The sequence below is a fragment of the Mastigoproctus giganteus genome, chromosome 4, assembly GCF_048544385.1.
Source record: "Mastigoproctus giganteus isolate SK-2022 chromosome 4, ASM4854438v1, whole genome shotgun sequence".
Lineage (NCBI taxonomy): Eukaryota > Metazoa > Arthropoda > Arachnida > Uropygi > Thelyphonidae > Mastigoproctus > Mastigoproctus giganteus.
Genome location: NC_143578.1, coordinates 89,957,194 through 89,974,644, shown reverse-complemented (window position 1 = coordinate 89,974,644; position 17,451 = coordinate 89,957,194). Strand labels below are relative to the sequence as shown.

Genomic DNA, 17,451 nt, shown 5'->3' with positions numbered 1-17,451 from the left:
GATTTCAGTAAAGGGGAAACACATTTCACCATAATAACGTAAAAAACTGCACAATTCCAGCTATCAGTATTTTCGCAAGTGCAATAACATCGAGTTTACTACCCGTTTATAATTGCTTGCAGTAACAGAAAAGCCCAATAAACCGGAAAGTGCAAATTGCTTTATTTGTTTTATGGTCGCGACTTCCAGAAATGTGCTTTAGGAAAATATCACAAAGCCGTTCAAAATTGGTTCTTATAACATATAACGATGAAAGTGTAGTGTGTTTAATGATTTGAATTGGTAACTAATACTTACACTATAAAAACAACCTTTTAGGGAGTTATATAACGAAAATTTGAACTTCCGAGGTCGTGGAATGAATTACCAAAAAAACAGTGTTATTGGGTTCATGTTACAATATTTTCGCGATACGATGGTAACGGATTAATATTGTAAAGTGGGTTACACTATATTGTATAGTTAAGTGCGTAGTTTGAAATGTGGTATTTATGAATGTTTAACATTCATTTTTTGCAATTAATGTTCATATTTTCGATTTTGTTGATAACTTGAAAAAAATACAAAAAAACTCGTAAACCCGGGAACTTGTAAAGTGAAAACTCATAAAGCGAGAACTGCCTGTATTCTGATCCTAATATTTACTAAGCTTGTATCAGTGAAGTTATTTTTATAGGAATGGAATCCTTTATTCCTGCTTTACCCTAAATTCTCATTCTTTGTATAAATTTAGCTTTTTCAAGAAATGTGCTATGGCTGTTCAAGATAAGAATATAAATTATCAAACTTAGCTTGTGTCCAAATCTCCAGGTTAATCTCCTACACCATAGCCCAAAACAGTTGTAAACATGTTATTAATAATTCCAAACTTGATTTTGCAAATTCTAGGAAAGTAGGGAACTAGCTTCTTATCCAAATGGTAGTTGAGCCATCTAGTCTCTGGCCAAAGCCTGGTAACAAACTTTGCACATCTGCTTCTGTCATATCCTGATGGTTCTATTGCATCTTCATCTAAATATAAAGCTAACTTATACGAAGAATGAGAATATTCAACAAAAAAAAAGTTAAAAATTAATTGTTCATAATAAAAATAATTTAATGTATGCAACGTGTTCCATTTCAGACATGCTGCAAATAGTAATAATTCATGATTTATAACAAAAAAAAAAGAGCAAAAAGCATTGACTTTTATGTGTGAACATTTTGTTTAGTTCAGTTGTTGGACCTGGCTAAGCAACTCAGGATAAACCTGTTTGCAATGTGTTAGTATTTATTGTGACACAGAATTGGGGGCAGCTTTTGGGCCATAGTTTGTTGTTGTTGTTATTTGGTTTTTAGGAGCATTAGCAACTAAGGCCATATTGCTCCGGAGATATGCGGTGGTCATTCCCTGGCCTTTCCGCATCCTCCGTATATGGTGGTCACGGGGCTCGAACCCAGGTCTAATCAAGAAGCGTGTACGCACTGCTGCTCCTGCCCACCTGGCTACGGGAGGAGCCTTGGGCCATAGATGGGGTTTCCTCCAGTGGCAGAAGGCCCACACTTGGGGAATGTCAGTTGTGCCAGCAAGAAGTTTAACAGTAGCTGTTAGTCCGATATCTCTTATTCTTGTTGGCAATCTGGAAATGCTGATTGCAGCTGTGAGATCAGTAGTACTGTGAGTAGCTCAGACTCAGTGCTTGTATGCAGTCCATTTCAGCAGCCAGAATTCCATTGCAACCAGTTTTAATGTTCACAAACTCCACCTGACTTGCATTTTCTAGTCACACGGACCCAGCTGCTCAAGATGCTGAGGCTTTTGCTATTACTATGGTCTCTCACAGATTGTTCGTTTACCTACCAGAATACTGGACAATCCTAACCACACAGCCAACACACTTGATCTTTTTCTCATGAACAACCCTTCTAAGTAGGCGGCTGAGGTGAGTGGTCCTCTAGGCACCTCGTATAACAACTTGGTGATGGTGTCTTCTCCAGTGCAGCTTTTCTCTCATGGCCATTCTCAACTTCATGTTGTCTAGAATTATAAGAATGCAAGATGGGACGATGTGCAAGATTTCTTGTCTACTTTTGCTTGGTCAGATTACTGTTTCAAACCTTCTGATGTCAATGTTTGTTCAGATCGTGTCAGGGAAATTATTCTTGCAGGGATAAAATGCTTTATTCCACACTCCACCTTAAAATCTTGTCCTTTATCTAAACCTTGATTTTCCAATTAATGTGCCATCTGTTTGAGAGAAGAACGTTGTATATCGCAATTGGCATGTATCCAAATCTCCATGTTCATTTTCTGCCTACACCAAAGCTCACAACAATTGTAAAGCAGTTATTAATCAGTCAAAACTAGATTTTGAACAGGCTAAGAGTAAACTTGTTTCTTGTATGGTAGCATTCTGATCTCTTGCTAAAGTTATTGGTGGCAACTTTTGCCCATCTCTGTTCCCACCTGTCAAAACCAGATGGTTCTGTTGCCACTTCAGCCAAAGATAAACCTGACATACGAGAATCCTACTTTACTTCCAACTCTTGTATTGATGATCTTGGTAAACCCCCTCCTACAATTCCCAGTATGCCCCATTCAATGCCTCTTGCGGTCTTCCATCAAAAGGATGTCAGAAGGATTTTCATGAACCTTGATGCCAAGAAAGCTCCAGTTCCTGATGGTATTTCTCCACTTGTTCTCAAAACCAGTGCTCCCGAACTTACTCCTGTTCTGTGTTTGGAAATTTGCTCATATCCAGCCAGTTCTTAAAAAGGGTGACAAATGCCTCCCATCCAATTATCGTCCCATTGTGCAATTACTGCTACTCTTTCTAAAGTAATGGAGAAATCAATTAACCGCCAACTCTTAAACTACAACCAGAAACCTTCCATCTGATCAACAATCGCCACTGTAGATTTCATCAGTATTAATCCACTGGTGATATTCTGGCTTAAGTTTTCCATCTGTGGACAAATTCAATGAAAAAGGTTGGTGACACTCTTGACAATCCAAAGGCTTTTGATCGTGTTTAGCATAAAGGTCATCTAAATAAGCTTCCATCTTATGGTTTGCTAACTGGTTTTTGTAATTGGATATCCAGTTTTCTCTCTGACTGCTCACAGTGAGTGATGGTAGATAGCTATCTGTCTTCTAACTTCTCCATGCGCCAATAAAACCCAACCAACCAAACCATCTAACTTCTCCACTAATGCTGATGTACCCCAAGGTTCAATTCTTTCTTCCACTCTTTTATTAATGACTTTCTTCCATTGACCAGAAATCCTATCCATAGTTTTGCCGATGACCGTACATTGCATTCCATCTTCCAGTTTGACAAACCTTTCCCTGTTCAAACAGCTTCAATTTCTCAAATATCCACTACCAATTCCTTAAATGCTGACCTCCATGTAATTCTCCAGTGGGACAAATAACTTAGTTGATTTAAATCCTTCTAAAACTCACTCCTGTCTTATATTTCATAAAAAGGATTCTTCTGCTCCTATGCTTATCTTCAATGACACTCCAATTACTTGGCAAGATCATACTATCTCTATTGGGGATTACCCTAACTTCTAATCTCTCTTGGCATAAGCACATTACAAATATTGCTTCCTGTGCATCTAAAAAACTTGTCTTTTGCTATCGCCATTACTTTTCTTCCAAACGGCTGTTCACTCTGTACAAGTTGCAAATCTGCCCTACCATGAAATATTGTTCCCACATTTGGGGCAGTGCCCCCAAAGCCTTTCTCAGGCTTCTAGATTCCATTCAAAAGAGGGCAGTTAGATTAATTAATGACTCATCTCTAGCATAAGCTCTCCACTCTGTCTCATGGATGGACTGTTTCTGCTGCATGCCTTTTCTATAGATACTTTCATGGGCACTGTTCTTCTGAATTAGCTTCTATAATTCTCACTCGCTCTTTCAAAGTAGTCCGATCATGTGCCACAACCAGCAACATCCGTTTACTGTCCAATTTCAAACTCATAGAACCAACTTCTATGAGTTCAACTTCCATTAAAATCTATCCACTAGTATCCAAGTTATTACATGCTAACAGACAGATGAAGGACATGGTGAAGACAATAGGCACTTTATGCTAACATAGGTGGATCCAGGAATTTTTGTCAGGAAGGGAGCACAAGTTCTGTTCTCATGTCACTTATGATAGTCTAGTCTGCTGTGTGTACAGGGTGTAATGCTGGTACAATAAATGCATTTTCCCTCCCATATCAGGAAATTGCAGTAAAACAAATTCAGAATCCTTTAAACTTAATTTTTTTTTTCTTTTTTTTACTCACATTTTTAGGTAAATTATAGCATAAAATATGTTACATAACTCACTTTCATTTTCTATCCAGTGCAACATGGTAAAATATGTTGTTTTTAATTCCAGTTTGGGGGCAGTGCCCCTCCCCTAAATCTGCCTGTGCATGCTAACATACCTATAAATGGTATCAGTTCTGCTTTTTTTTTATGTTCCTTTTAGGGGTGTAACCAATAGAGGGTAATCTTGGATTTCATAATATTTCCTACTGCAGAAGTCAGATCCTAGTTAGCTACCTGAGTTACTTTTAGAACTCTTGTATGGGAGAGAAATTTGCATGTTTTTAATCTTCTAGAATTTTACCTAAGTCTAAGGATGCTTCCATTATTATTATTGATAAGGGCTTAGTGTGACTACCTCAGCTACTTCTTGAATTGATACCCTAAGATTCTTGTTTTTCCATCATTTTTAAACTTGTATTTCTCAATTATAACATGAAATTCAAAAATTTCAGCTGAAACAAACAAAAAAAAAAAAAAAGGTCCAGAGAAATAACCTAAATGTGAAAATAAGTGAGAGCCTCTGATGAAGTATTCTGATTTGAATCCCTTGCAACATCATTTGTCTGTAAAATTGTGTTTTCTGTTTAAGTTTTACCATGGAGTTCATGGATTTGGAATGCTATGACATTAGCTGCCATAGCACACCAAAAAATGGCTTTTAGCTGCCATAAAAAAAGTAACACAACCACCCAACCCATTAAACTGTTAAGTTTGTGGAAGAAAGAATTATATCCATTGATGCATGTCATGACTTGTTGAAAAGGGTTCCATGAGGACTACATATATTACTTACTACCCCAATGTGTTAATACTATGTTCTGACAGTATATTATTAGCAAAGTAGTACATTAAAAGTTGAGAATTTTTTGTAGACTTCCTTCAAGCTCTCCCTTTTCTGTAAAAATTTTCAAAAATATTTTCTAATTTACATCATTGAATAGACTGTATAAAGTATCCACCCAAATTTACCATGGTGAGTTGTGTGATATTAATTAAATGCACATTTATTTACAACTGATTTTATTTCCTTTTCCCCTTTTCCAACAGAAATGTCACTTCAGCATGTATCAATGGTCTTTCGTTCAGAACCAGAGTGGGAAATTGTAGAACCCTTACCTGATATAGGTGAGTAATGATACAACTTATGTAAATGAAAACAAAAATTAAAGAAAAAAAAAAAATTGTCCCACACAAGCATAGGCTAATTTTTGATAGGCACTCTCTGGCATTCACATAAAATTTGATAATCACAGGGATGTAAACAAGTTATTTGAATTATATTTTATCCTTTTTTCTTTAATTATTTTAATTATTTTTTAATTATTTCTAAATGTTTTCAATTGAGTTTATTAACTGTCAGAAGGAAACATTTACATCCAAAAGGTTGATTCATATCATTATCTTTCAATATTTAATTCATGGATTATGATTCTTAATTTATTCCCAGTTTACTTTCAGTTGCAAATTTTGTTCTTTATATACAAGAATTGCTAGGATGCTCAGTGCTTATTACTTCTGGTTATTGAAACATTGTACAAAAATTACATGTGCTTTGGTATTATAACCCACTTTTAGAAAACTCATCTGATATCTTTGAAAATATCTTTTTCTACAGGAAAGAATTCAGCATAGTAGGAAAGTGTAAAGTATATTTTTACCTTAGAATGTGGAGGGTGAAGATACTCTCTTGAGATCAAGTATTCAGAATGATTTAAAATAAATATGACAGTTGTAAAAGATATTGCATTGTCTCTGTGATATTATGTTGAAGCAAAAATAACCATCCATCTATCTATCTGTGATTATCTTAATTTGCATCTTGCAGCAAAAATGAAGTTTTATGATGTCCCAAAATGATCATGTAAACAGTTCAGGAATGATCTAGAAGTATAATTTTGCAGAGTGCCACCAAAATTGACCTAACATGGATTTTAAGCTGTTTTTGCAGTGCATCCCGCAGTTTTTTTTTTTTTTTTTTCATTGTATATGGTTTGGCTATTAAATAGACTATTGAAATAAAATAAATGTAATCAAATATTTCATACCTTGCAAGTTATCCTCTTCAAAATAATTGCCTTGGGCTTGCACACATCGTTCCATATGTTTCTTCCAAGCACAGAAACATTTCTGGAAGTCTGCTTCTGTAAGCCCTTTTAACTTGTTGGTTGTTTTTTTTTTTTTTCCTAAATGTTTTCAGCAGATTGAAAATGGGTTCCCTTAAGTACACTTTTCAGTTTAGGGAAGAGACAAAAGTCACAAGAGGCTAAGTGGCAAGTAGGGGGTATGTTCACACACAGGTATTTGTTTTGTTGACCAAAAACTAGTGAACAGAGAGTGCATTGTATGCTGGAACATCCAACCATCCTTCCACAATTTAGGTCTCTTCCTTCAAATTTTTTCAATCAGCCTTGTCAGAACTTCAATGTAATATGTGTGATTGACAGTCTGATTTTGTGGGATGTATTTGGCCATAATAATTCCTTTAATATTGAAGAACTGGAAATTGGAATTAATGAGCACTTAAACCTGCTTGGAGTATAATCTGCCTTTAATTTCTTAAAGAATTACAGATTTTTCTTAGATGTTTTGTGGTACTTCTGGTACCACTTCAGTGAACAATACCAGTATCATTGGGGCGCCTCCATAGCCAGGTGGGCAGGAGCAGCAGTGCATAGCACATGCTTCTTGATTAGACCGGGGTTCGAGCCATAACCACCAAATACGGAGGATGCAGAAAGGTCAGGGAATGACCACCGCATATCCCCGGAGCAATATGGCCTTAGTTGCTAATGCTCCTAAAAACCAAATAACAAACAACAACCAATATCATCACCCTCACATGCTTATTTAAAATCTAATATTGAATAAAACGAGAAACATTTTTGATTTTGTCGTTCTTAATTTTTTTTCTTGCATTTCATTGACTGTCTTTTAGTTTCTGGGTCATACTGGAACAGCCAACTTTGATTACAAGTAATTACAGTACTTAAAGTCTGAATCTACTTAAATTTTTTTCAAAACATCTTCACAAACTTGAATCTTTTCATTCTTTGATCTTCATTCAATTTTTTGGCATGCTATCTTGGTGCACACTTTTCTCATGCCTAAAATTTTACTTAAAATTTGTCTGTTTTTTTTTTTTTTTTTTTTTTTTTTTTTCCTCCATATTGAGTTCTGATGCAACCATTCTAATGCTTAAACGATAATCACTTTTAATCAGTGTCCTTACCTGATCCAGGGAATGACCACCGCATTTCCCACAGCAATATGGCCTTAGTTGCTAATGCTCCTAAAAACCAAATAACAACTTACCTGATCCACATTTTCATCACTTTTCATGGATAGATACTGGATGGCCTGGTATTCATAGTCTTCCAAATTTTCTCTTCCTTCTAAAATTCTTTTATGCCATTCAAACACAAGCTCTTGACATAGTATCTTCCCCATAAATTTGACATAACTCAACTTTCAGTTGGCATTTTCTTTAGTTTTTGTTAAAAATTTGAAGATTATTTGTTTGATTTTTTTTTTTTTTTTTTTTTGTCTGTAATTTTTCTGGTAAACTGCAAAAACACAAGGTAATGAAACCTGTCTCACTGTAAAGCAAATGAGCATGGTTTTCAGTGCCAAGCCACATTCTATGTGACTTGGCAGACAACTAGGGGAAAAGGTTTAAGGTCAACTGCTGCACCTTTATTTCACAGGTATAACTTGGTGTGTAGTGGCTGCATGTGCAGTCTCGTTTAATAGCCACACTTTGTAGAGTTAGTTGTCTTTTGACAAAAACTTATGACATCTTATGACTGAGAAGAACAATTAATCCAGGATTTTTGGTGTATATGAAATACTTCTGTTTGTTGGTACAAGAAGTATAGAGATTGAGAAGAAATGTTGGGCTCACAGTAAAAATTACATCTTCTGTAGATACACTGAATATTTCTTTTTAGGCATTGCTACTCCAGTCAGCTTGTTTAAGCACATATCACACTAATTTCTTGATTTATTCAATAAATGCATTCTTGAAAATTGTTCTGTAAATTAAAAATAATTTAGGAGTTAATGTCCCATAAGAAACAGTGGAAAGGAAAGATTGCATGCAAGAGCTTAGCCGATGCACAGGGCTGGACTTTAGAATAGTTATTTGTTATTTATTCAAAATTTGTTATTTGTTATTTATGTAAAATATGTGTAACATACCAACACAACTCTCTATATATATAAGCCTTTATGTGCATATCAATTGTGTAGAGAATGAAGCTTTTATCTATTTCATACCATCTTTCATTGTTTTTTTTTATCAGACTGTATTTATTGTTACAATAGAGAAAACTATAAAGTTACAATTTAACATTAAGAGAAAATACAGTATGGAACAGAAAACTAGTTAAAATTAAAAAAAAATTATGCGATTAATTAATATTTAGTTACAATTATTGTACAAGTAGGACAGGGCATAGCCTAATTTTTGTATGTAGCAAAGCAAACCAATAGTGCATCTATCTCATATTGTGGAGGCCCTCTGGTATTGCACTATTCCAACTAAAAAACTCTTCACTAATGGGGAAGTATATATCATTACTCGTACTGTGATTTCAACCCATTTTGGGGTTTCATTGGTGGATAAATGGATACTGTGAAGATACAAGCAACCCATTAATGAGATTCTTCATCAGTGAAGTAATTCTTTTCCAACCAGCTATGTATGTTCCAGCAAAGTACTGTATTTTGGTAGAACTATATGACTAAAATTAAAATTCCATAGAAAATAGGGGATTAGGGAAAAATAATAAATATGCCATAAAATATATAAAAAACATAGTAAAATTCATCTTCCATTTATATAACCTGAAAGCAATGATAAGGTCGACAGTACAATAAGAAAGAAAAGATAAAGTGATAGAACAAGATATACATATGTACTCACAAAATGTTGGCAGGTTGCATCTTCATCTGATATAGGAAAGCAAACTTCTCACCTCCTTACTCTTCAGTATGTTATGAAAATAAGTCCAAAATATACCTGGTAAAAATGTAAATGTTAGTCAAAAACATGAAAATCTACTGAGAGATAGTGACACATCTGTGTGCAACACTGTGTGTTTATATATATATATATATATATATATATATACTTATATTTGAATAATGTTTGAAATAATTGAAAACTGAATCTTACATTAAAAGAGGGGTAAAGCATACATCAGAGGCAGCAAAGAGCATTTTCCTCTACATGACGTTTGAGATATAAACTTAAGTGAGAATAATGATTAAAATAAAAATAAATAAAAATGCCAGCAGCATGGCAATACAGAAGAGCAAAAATTATGAAATTATACATAATGATAAAACCAACAGGGAGGAAAGAGAATAAAATTATTGCAGCAGAAACTCTTGAAGATAATTTAGAAAGCCTAAATACAAAGATAATAAAATATAATCAATTAAATTTTGAATAGCCAATTAAATAAAATTTAACGGCGCCTCCTCTGATGGGCACCAGGTCCAAATTTATGTGAAATATCACGGGCAGAGATGTGAACAACTACAATAAAATAAAACAAAAGCAGGAATAGACTGACCATTATGCCCCATCTCAACAGAGGACCACAAGGCCAATAATGGTCAGAGAATCACTGCATTTCGATCGCTAGACAAATTGCCGCAGAGGCAAATCAAGTACCACTATCCGTTCCCCCGATCGAATTGCCAATGCAGAGGACTTGAATAGTGGTGGTCCTGATGCAGCGAAAATTAAAAATAGGACAGATACGAGCACTCATATGCAAAGCCACACCACTGACAAAAGCAATCTTAACCAGACTACATATGCAAAACACGAACTAATGTAAGATTCAGTTTTCAATTATTTCAAACATTATTCAAATATAAGTATATCACATGACAGTAGTGGGCTGATTTGCTAACGTTGCACCTGTGCTGCCATCCATAGTTCATGTTTTGCCTATATAGTCTGGTTAAGATTGCTTTTGTCAGTGGTGTGGCTTTGCATTTGAGTGCTCATATCTGTCCTATTTTTAATTTTCACTGCATCAGGACCACCGCTATTCAAGTCCTCTGCATTGGCGGTTCAATCCGGGGATCGGATAGTGGTACTGATCTTTTGATTGATTCGCCTCTGCGGCGATTTGTCTAGCGATCAAAATGCAGCGATTCCCTGACCATTACTGGCCTTGTGGTCCTCTGTTGAGATGGAGCATGGTCAGTCTGTTTTTGTTTTATTTTATTGTAGTTGTTCACATAAATTTGGACCTGGTGCCCGTCAGAGGGGGTGCTGTTAAATTTTATTTAATTGGCTATTCAAAATTTAAATGATTATATTTTATTATCTTTGTATTTAGGCTTTCTAAATTATCTTCAAGAGTTTCTGCTGCAATAATTTTATTCTCTTTCCTCCCTGTTGGTTTGATCGTTACGTATAATTTCATAATTTTCGTTCTTCTGTCTTGCCATGCTGCTAGCATTTTTATTTATTTTTATTTTAATTATTATTCTCACTTAAGTGTTTATATATATATATGGCAACTATCAGCACGTCATTGAGAGGATAAACTGCAGTGGTTTCCAAACTGTGTGCCCGGGTATCTTGATGTGTTGCAAGATTAGGAAAACCTCTGTTTTGCTCATTGGTAATCATTTTTTAGGTGTGCTACAAATGTAGTGTTTTTGTAGCTGAAAAGTGTGACTCAAGTGCCAAAAGTTTGGAAATCTTTTTTTTTCCGGAAAAAAAAAAAAAAAAAAAAAAAAGTAAACGTAAGGCTCTAATTTCGAAAATAGATCAACATGCTGGGATAGGATCAGAGCAGTAGGTCTTTTTAAATAAGTATCTGATTAAAAATCCTTTTTGAAAAAAATATTCAATAAAAGAAAGAACAGATCCAGAAACTGCAGAGTGGATTTGTGCAGAATTAAATGAGAAGACCGAATGAAGAAGTACAACTTGCTTATTTATTCCTTCTTACCAACCATGAAAAATTTTGCAAGGTTTAAAAAAATTGAAATAGCTAAATTTACTTTGACAATAGAATTATAGATATACAGCAGACTCTTGATTTACCAGGATTGGATTAACCGGGACACTTAGACACCAAATTAAAAAATAATAATAATCAACTAGAAACCATAAAATTCAAGTAATAACTAGAATAGGTATAAACAGATGTTTTGCAAGTCTTAAATAAGCAGCATTATAAGTCGTCATTGGGAGATTAGTGTGCCTATTATCTTGCAACCCCCACTGTCTTCACACCCACCGCTCAAACAAAAAAAAAAAAAAAAAAGACCAAATGTTTAGTTTGTTTTAGTGCATTGCGTTGATTGTTGTGTTCCATCGCACCGCAAAAGAGAAATTTTGTTTCATTATTTATGTCAGGGATGTTGGATTTTCATTTTATAGTAACTATTTTTTTTTTTGTTTAGAAATCGTGAAAATGATGGGCAAACGCAAGAGTTATGCTTTCAATTAAACAAAAACTTGAAATTATTCAAAAGTTTGAAAACGGTGCATTTGTTAAATCTGTAATGAACCATTATAATGTTGGTTAACAAACCATATGCAACATTGTAAAAAAATAAAGGGAAGCATCGCATTGGACATGTGGGTAGTGCATGGTAAGTTTTTTTTTCATTTTTTATCTATCACCATACTTTTACGTAGGTTGCTGAACATTTTTCGATACAGTAAGTCCCCGGCTTATGTAGCTTCGGACTTACATTACGTTAATTATATTTTTTTATATGACTGAAGATTTCAGTGAAGGGGGACACACATTTCACCATAATAACATAAAAACCCACAGAATTCCAGCTATCGATATTATCGCAAATGCAATAGGATCGAGTTTACTACCCGTTTATAATAGATTGCGCTAACAGAAAAGCCCAATAACCTGGAAAGTGCAAATTGTTTTTATTGTTTTATGGCAGTGACCTCCAGAAATGAGCTTTAGTAAAATGTGAGCTCGTGTGGAGTGGTAAATAGTGAGTTTTTGCCTTAACACTGTGAAGTTATTTTCAGAAAATTTAATTTTGACTGTTATCATGGTGCTGTCTAAGAGAATAAGTGACAGCGGTACTAGTAAATTTCTCAGGAAAAGGAAAGCAATCGAGTTGGATCAAAAAATTAAAATAATAAGGATGTATGAAAATGGCCAAACATTAACAAGTATCATGCAGAATTCAGATTTTTCAGAGGCAAGTGAACACAGTAAAGGAGAAAGACAGAATATGAGAAGCAGTGAAGCGGTCGGCACCAATGAAGTCAACTATAATAAACAAGGCTATGAAATACATATCAGTTTTTACAGTACAATAACATGCGTGTTTTCTTCCTTTTATGTTTTCTTTTCTTATGTGCCACTCCGGCTACTTCTCTGCCATCCCCAGATAAAGTTTTTAATCGAACTAATTAAAAATATATAACTATTTTTCTTCATTCTTCTGAGAATATTATGTGGGTTTTTTTAATTTTGGCATATCAGGGATGTAGTAGCAATATTTTATTAGTCATTCCCGAGTTACGTAAAACTCTATTTACATAAGAAGTCCTGGAATGTATCTCTTACGTATGTCGGAGACACTGTATTTTTGGATTAACTGGGAAATCGATTTATTGACATTAGCTCCATGGAGCCAAAGGTGGATCCGTGAATAACGTCTCATGAAATGAAAAAATACAATTTAAGCTTAATAAAATCAGTTTTATTTTATTCGGTATTTTCATTTACTATCAACAGTAAAGCCTTGCGGTAACTACAGTAGGATACATAGTTGAAATAATTCAAACTATTAACATTTCAATTGAAGACCAAGTCGATACATGATTGACCACACGAAGTAAATTTTGTAGGATCTGATGTGAGTTTAAGATTGAATGTTGATTCCATGAAGTCGACGAATGTAATGTACTTGCTTTTCAACATTAGATTTGTGATTTTGTCGAAATCTTCGAACATGTTTAGTTGATGATGTAACTTTCGGCATCGTCACAACTTAACTAAATGAAACACAACTGCACTGCTCGACAAATGTGAAGTAGCTGAACGAAGCAGTTACTTTAACGAGTTGTTCAACTCTTGAAAACTAAAAACCCGATTTGAAATCTAGTTATATATCCTTGTAGAGCTCAAAGGGCAACAATTTTGTTGCTCAATTGTATGCAAATTGTTGCGTCACTGCTATCGAGAATGAAAGTAATTGAGGTGCAACAGCAAATGACCAAAATGTGAACTTTTAGTTTTTTCGAAAAAAATTATATTAAATATCAAAATTTCAAATTTTATCTTGCATATTCATCGACAACATTATAGACCCTACAAAATAAGTATAAATTGTTTATACTTTTGTCTATTAGTTTCAGAGATATAGCAGCGGTTTGGTGTTTCACTTTTTGTGACACCCTGAGCACCTCCAGTATAGACATTATTCACGTCAAAATTAAAATTTAGATACAATAAAACAACATAATTGATTTTAAAAAAATGATATATTGGCATACTGCAAGCAGAATTCAAAAAATTATGGCAGACACTTGTGTTCAGTTTACCGTTAAGAACCATATTTATGCTTTGTCTCAACTGATTTAACTAGGGGGTTATCTGGTAGTCAGGTATATCTTCTGATTTTCCAATAAGTTCAGTTTTCTTCTTTGGGTTTTTAGTCACAATCGTGTTATTTTTCAAATATGCATTTATTTATTTTTTTCATCTCTGGACCTACTAAAATTAATATTTGCTTAAAAGCTAAGTTAGATGGCACTCGTGTTTAGCTTAAGTGTAGTGACCACATGCCACTATACTCATAGGTAAGTGAAAAAATTAAATATCTGGACTTCATATAATTGCTTTGACTGGTATGTTTATATATTTTAATTTTTAATGTCCCAATTTCAATTTTATTTTTGATTATTTACACAAGTGTGGTTTAGTACACATTAATTGTTATTGTGTATTAGGTAATTAGCATTAATAGAGGCATATGATGCAAGAAAGCAAGCTTATACAGCATTAGCCAGAAAAAAAAAAAAACACTTCCCTTACATTCCAAAAGTTTGTCCAGTACTTCCACAATGACAGATGGAAGTTTGTTCTAGCAATCAACTACCCACTGACTGAAAGAAAATTTCAGCACATCTATTTTACAACTGTCTTTTTTTTTAGTTTTAATTTATGCCCCCTCAGGTTTGTAATCTGAACAAGAGGAAGAATGCCATCAGCATTGAGCCTGCTCAAACCATTCAAGGACCTGTTAACTCACTCATACCTCAATCAGATCCCCTCGCAAGTGTCTAGTCTCCAGATGCTGCAATTTGCAGAACCTAAGCCTTTCGTGGTAAGAGCACTACTTTGTTCTCCTCAACAATTGTGTTGCCCTTCTCTGTGCTTGTTCTAGAAACTCTACATCCTTCCTAAAATGAGGCCTCCAAACCTGCATGCAGTACTCAAGGTGTGGACTGACCATTGCCTTATAAAAAGGGATAACCATCTCCTTATCTCTGCTAGCAAAATTCCTATAATATATCATTGACAAGGCCCCATGACCTGCTCTGGCAGCCTATCTGCACTGTCAGAAAACTTTATATCTGACTACACAATTAGCCCCAGGTCTTTTTCATTCTCCACTACCCTGAGTGCAATACCACATAGCTGGTACGTTTCTCTGGAGTTACTGCTACTCATATGCAGTATTTTGCATTTGTCAATGTGTTAAATTTCAGTTGCCACTTCTCAGACCATCTGCCCAACTTTTCTAGATCCTGTTGCAGTAGCATACTGTCATTAACAACCCTGCCAACCTGTGTATCATCTGCAAACTTGGACATTAAGCCTGGCATACCTTTATCAATATCATTGATAAATATACAAAACAACACTGGGCCAACACTGAACCCTGGGGACTCTCTAATAACATTAGTCCACAAAGATCAGTGTCCACTGATTACCAGTCCATGTCTTCTCCCACTCAGTCATCCCTTTAACCATTGTAGCAACTTGCCCTTAACGCCATACTGCTTCAATTTCTACAGTAATCATCCATGTGCAACAGTATCAAAAGCTTTTCTGAAATCCAAGTATGTATCAAAATTATTTTTTGCATCCAGTTTCTTTGTGACCAGATCATAGTATCCAATAAAATTGGTTAGACAAGACTTCTCCTTAACAAACCCATGCTGTGTTTGAATTATTACTGCAGTCTTGTCTAGATGATCCTGCAATGCTTCTTTAACCGTTGACTCCATTGTTTTTCTGGGAACAGAAGATAAACTAACAGGTCTGTAATTACTCATGTCATCCTTTGTGAATTGGGGATACATTTGCATATCTGCAGTCCATGGGGACTTTGCTCTCAGTTATTGCAAAATCATTTAACTCCATGTTAAAGTATAATAAGCTTCTGTCCTCCACTTATCTACAGAATTCCTCACGTGTGAATGTAGGTACAGAATACTCATTCAGTTTGTCAGTTATCTGAGCAGGATCATCAACAGTCAAACCATTGATATTGAGTGAATCAATCTGATTCATCCCATTCCATCTAGAGTTTTAAGTAAAGAAGTCTTGGCTGTTTTTCTTTGCACCCTTTCCCAAACATTTCTCTTAAACTGCCTTAATCTCCTTTGTGAATGCTTGCCTAATCTCCTTTGTGAATTGATTACAGACTAGCTTATATCTACCATAGGCTTCTCTGTCACCTGATAATTTATATGCATCCCATGCATTTTTCTTCTCTGCTACAAATCTCATTAGTTCATCTGACATCCATTTAGGCCTAAATGGATGTCAGATGAACCACTAGGCGGCAGTGATCCTTGATCAGTATTTCTTAGTTGGAACAAAAAGCCCAGTAGCTTCCAAAATTACTTCCTTGATGCTTCCCATTTAGATTTTGCTATTGATAACATCATCAGTTGGTCCCACTATATAGAACTTAAAATCTCTGAGACCATTGCATTTACCTTTACAAAAGCAAAAATTTTTTTCCTTTACCCATGATGGTTAGTTACATCTTTAAGTAAAGCCCACATCAGTACACTGTGATCACTGCCGCCTAGTGGTTTCATTATCTGCAAATTCTTAATGTATGAATAATCACTGCTAATAATCAGCTCAAGCGTATTACTCCCTCTGGTTGCCTCTCGAACATGCTGCTGTAGAAAACACTCATCCAAAAAATCTCTGAGACCACTGCAGTTACCTTTACGAAAGGAAAAACTTTTCCCTTTACCCATGATGGTTAGTTACATCTTTAAGTAAAGCCCACATCAGTACACCATGAAGACTGCCGCCTAGTGGTTTCATTATCTGCAAATTCTTAATGTATGAATAATCACTGCTAATAATCAGCTGAAGTGTATTACTTCCTCTGGTTGCTTCTCAAACATGATGCTGTAGAAAACAATCATCATCCAGTAAATCCACAAAAGTCTTGCTAGTGTGCGTGTGATCAACCCACAAGTTCCAGTCGATATCTGGGAAGTTAAAATCCACCATTATAAGACATTCTGATTTACTGGTCTGCTCTATTTCTCTGTACTATTGTTTGTTTGTTATACTCATCATAGTCATTAAGCCTATAACACACTCCTCTTATTTTTGCTTTCCCAGTACTTATGTCACACCAAACTGACTCAAAATTGCACTGTCCACCCATGTCAACTGGATGTACTTTCTTAGATTTTATGTTTCTTAACTAACAGTATAACTCTTCCCTTCCTATCCTGTCTATCCTTTCTGTACATATTGTACTCCCAAATTCCAATTCTTTACTTACATATCTGTGTGACACCACATTTTTTTATATCCCAACAATATCCACCTTTGATGTCTTGACCTGTAATTCAAATTCATAAAATTTATTTACTATACTCCTAGCTTTGGTGTACGTACAAGTATACATGTACCTGTTCTTACTCTTAGTTACCCTAACCCAGCCCATGTATTTACTTGTTCCATGGCGACTACCAGCAATCCTTGAAATCCTCAGCACCTTGCTTTCCCAGCTGCTACTCATTCTAGTACAAGCAGTGTAAGAATCACTTTCACTTCTGCCTGCGGCTACTATTAATCTTTTAGTCTGTGAATCCCCCCAAGCTAGCAGTTTTCCAACCCACCTAACACTTCCTC

At 35.1% G+C, this 17,451-nt stretch overlaps 1 protein-coding gene across 1 annotated transcript in view; it reads left to right on the top strand.

Annotated features, from left to right (window-relative positions):
- Positions 1-17,451, top strand: part of LOC150086896 (PX domain-containing protein kinase-like protein) — a 257,528-nt gene that overhangs the window by 31,450 nt on the left and 208,627 nt on the right. Inside the window, exon 4 of the mRNA XM_090372315.1 lies at positions 5,360-5,437. Coding sequence (XP_090228441.1) covers positions 5,360-5,437 — 78 coding nt within the window. The remainder of the gene's footprint in view (positions 1-5,359; positions 5,438-17,451) is intronic.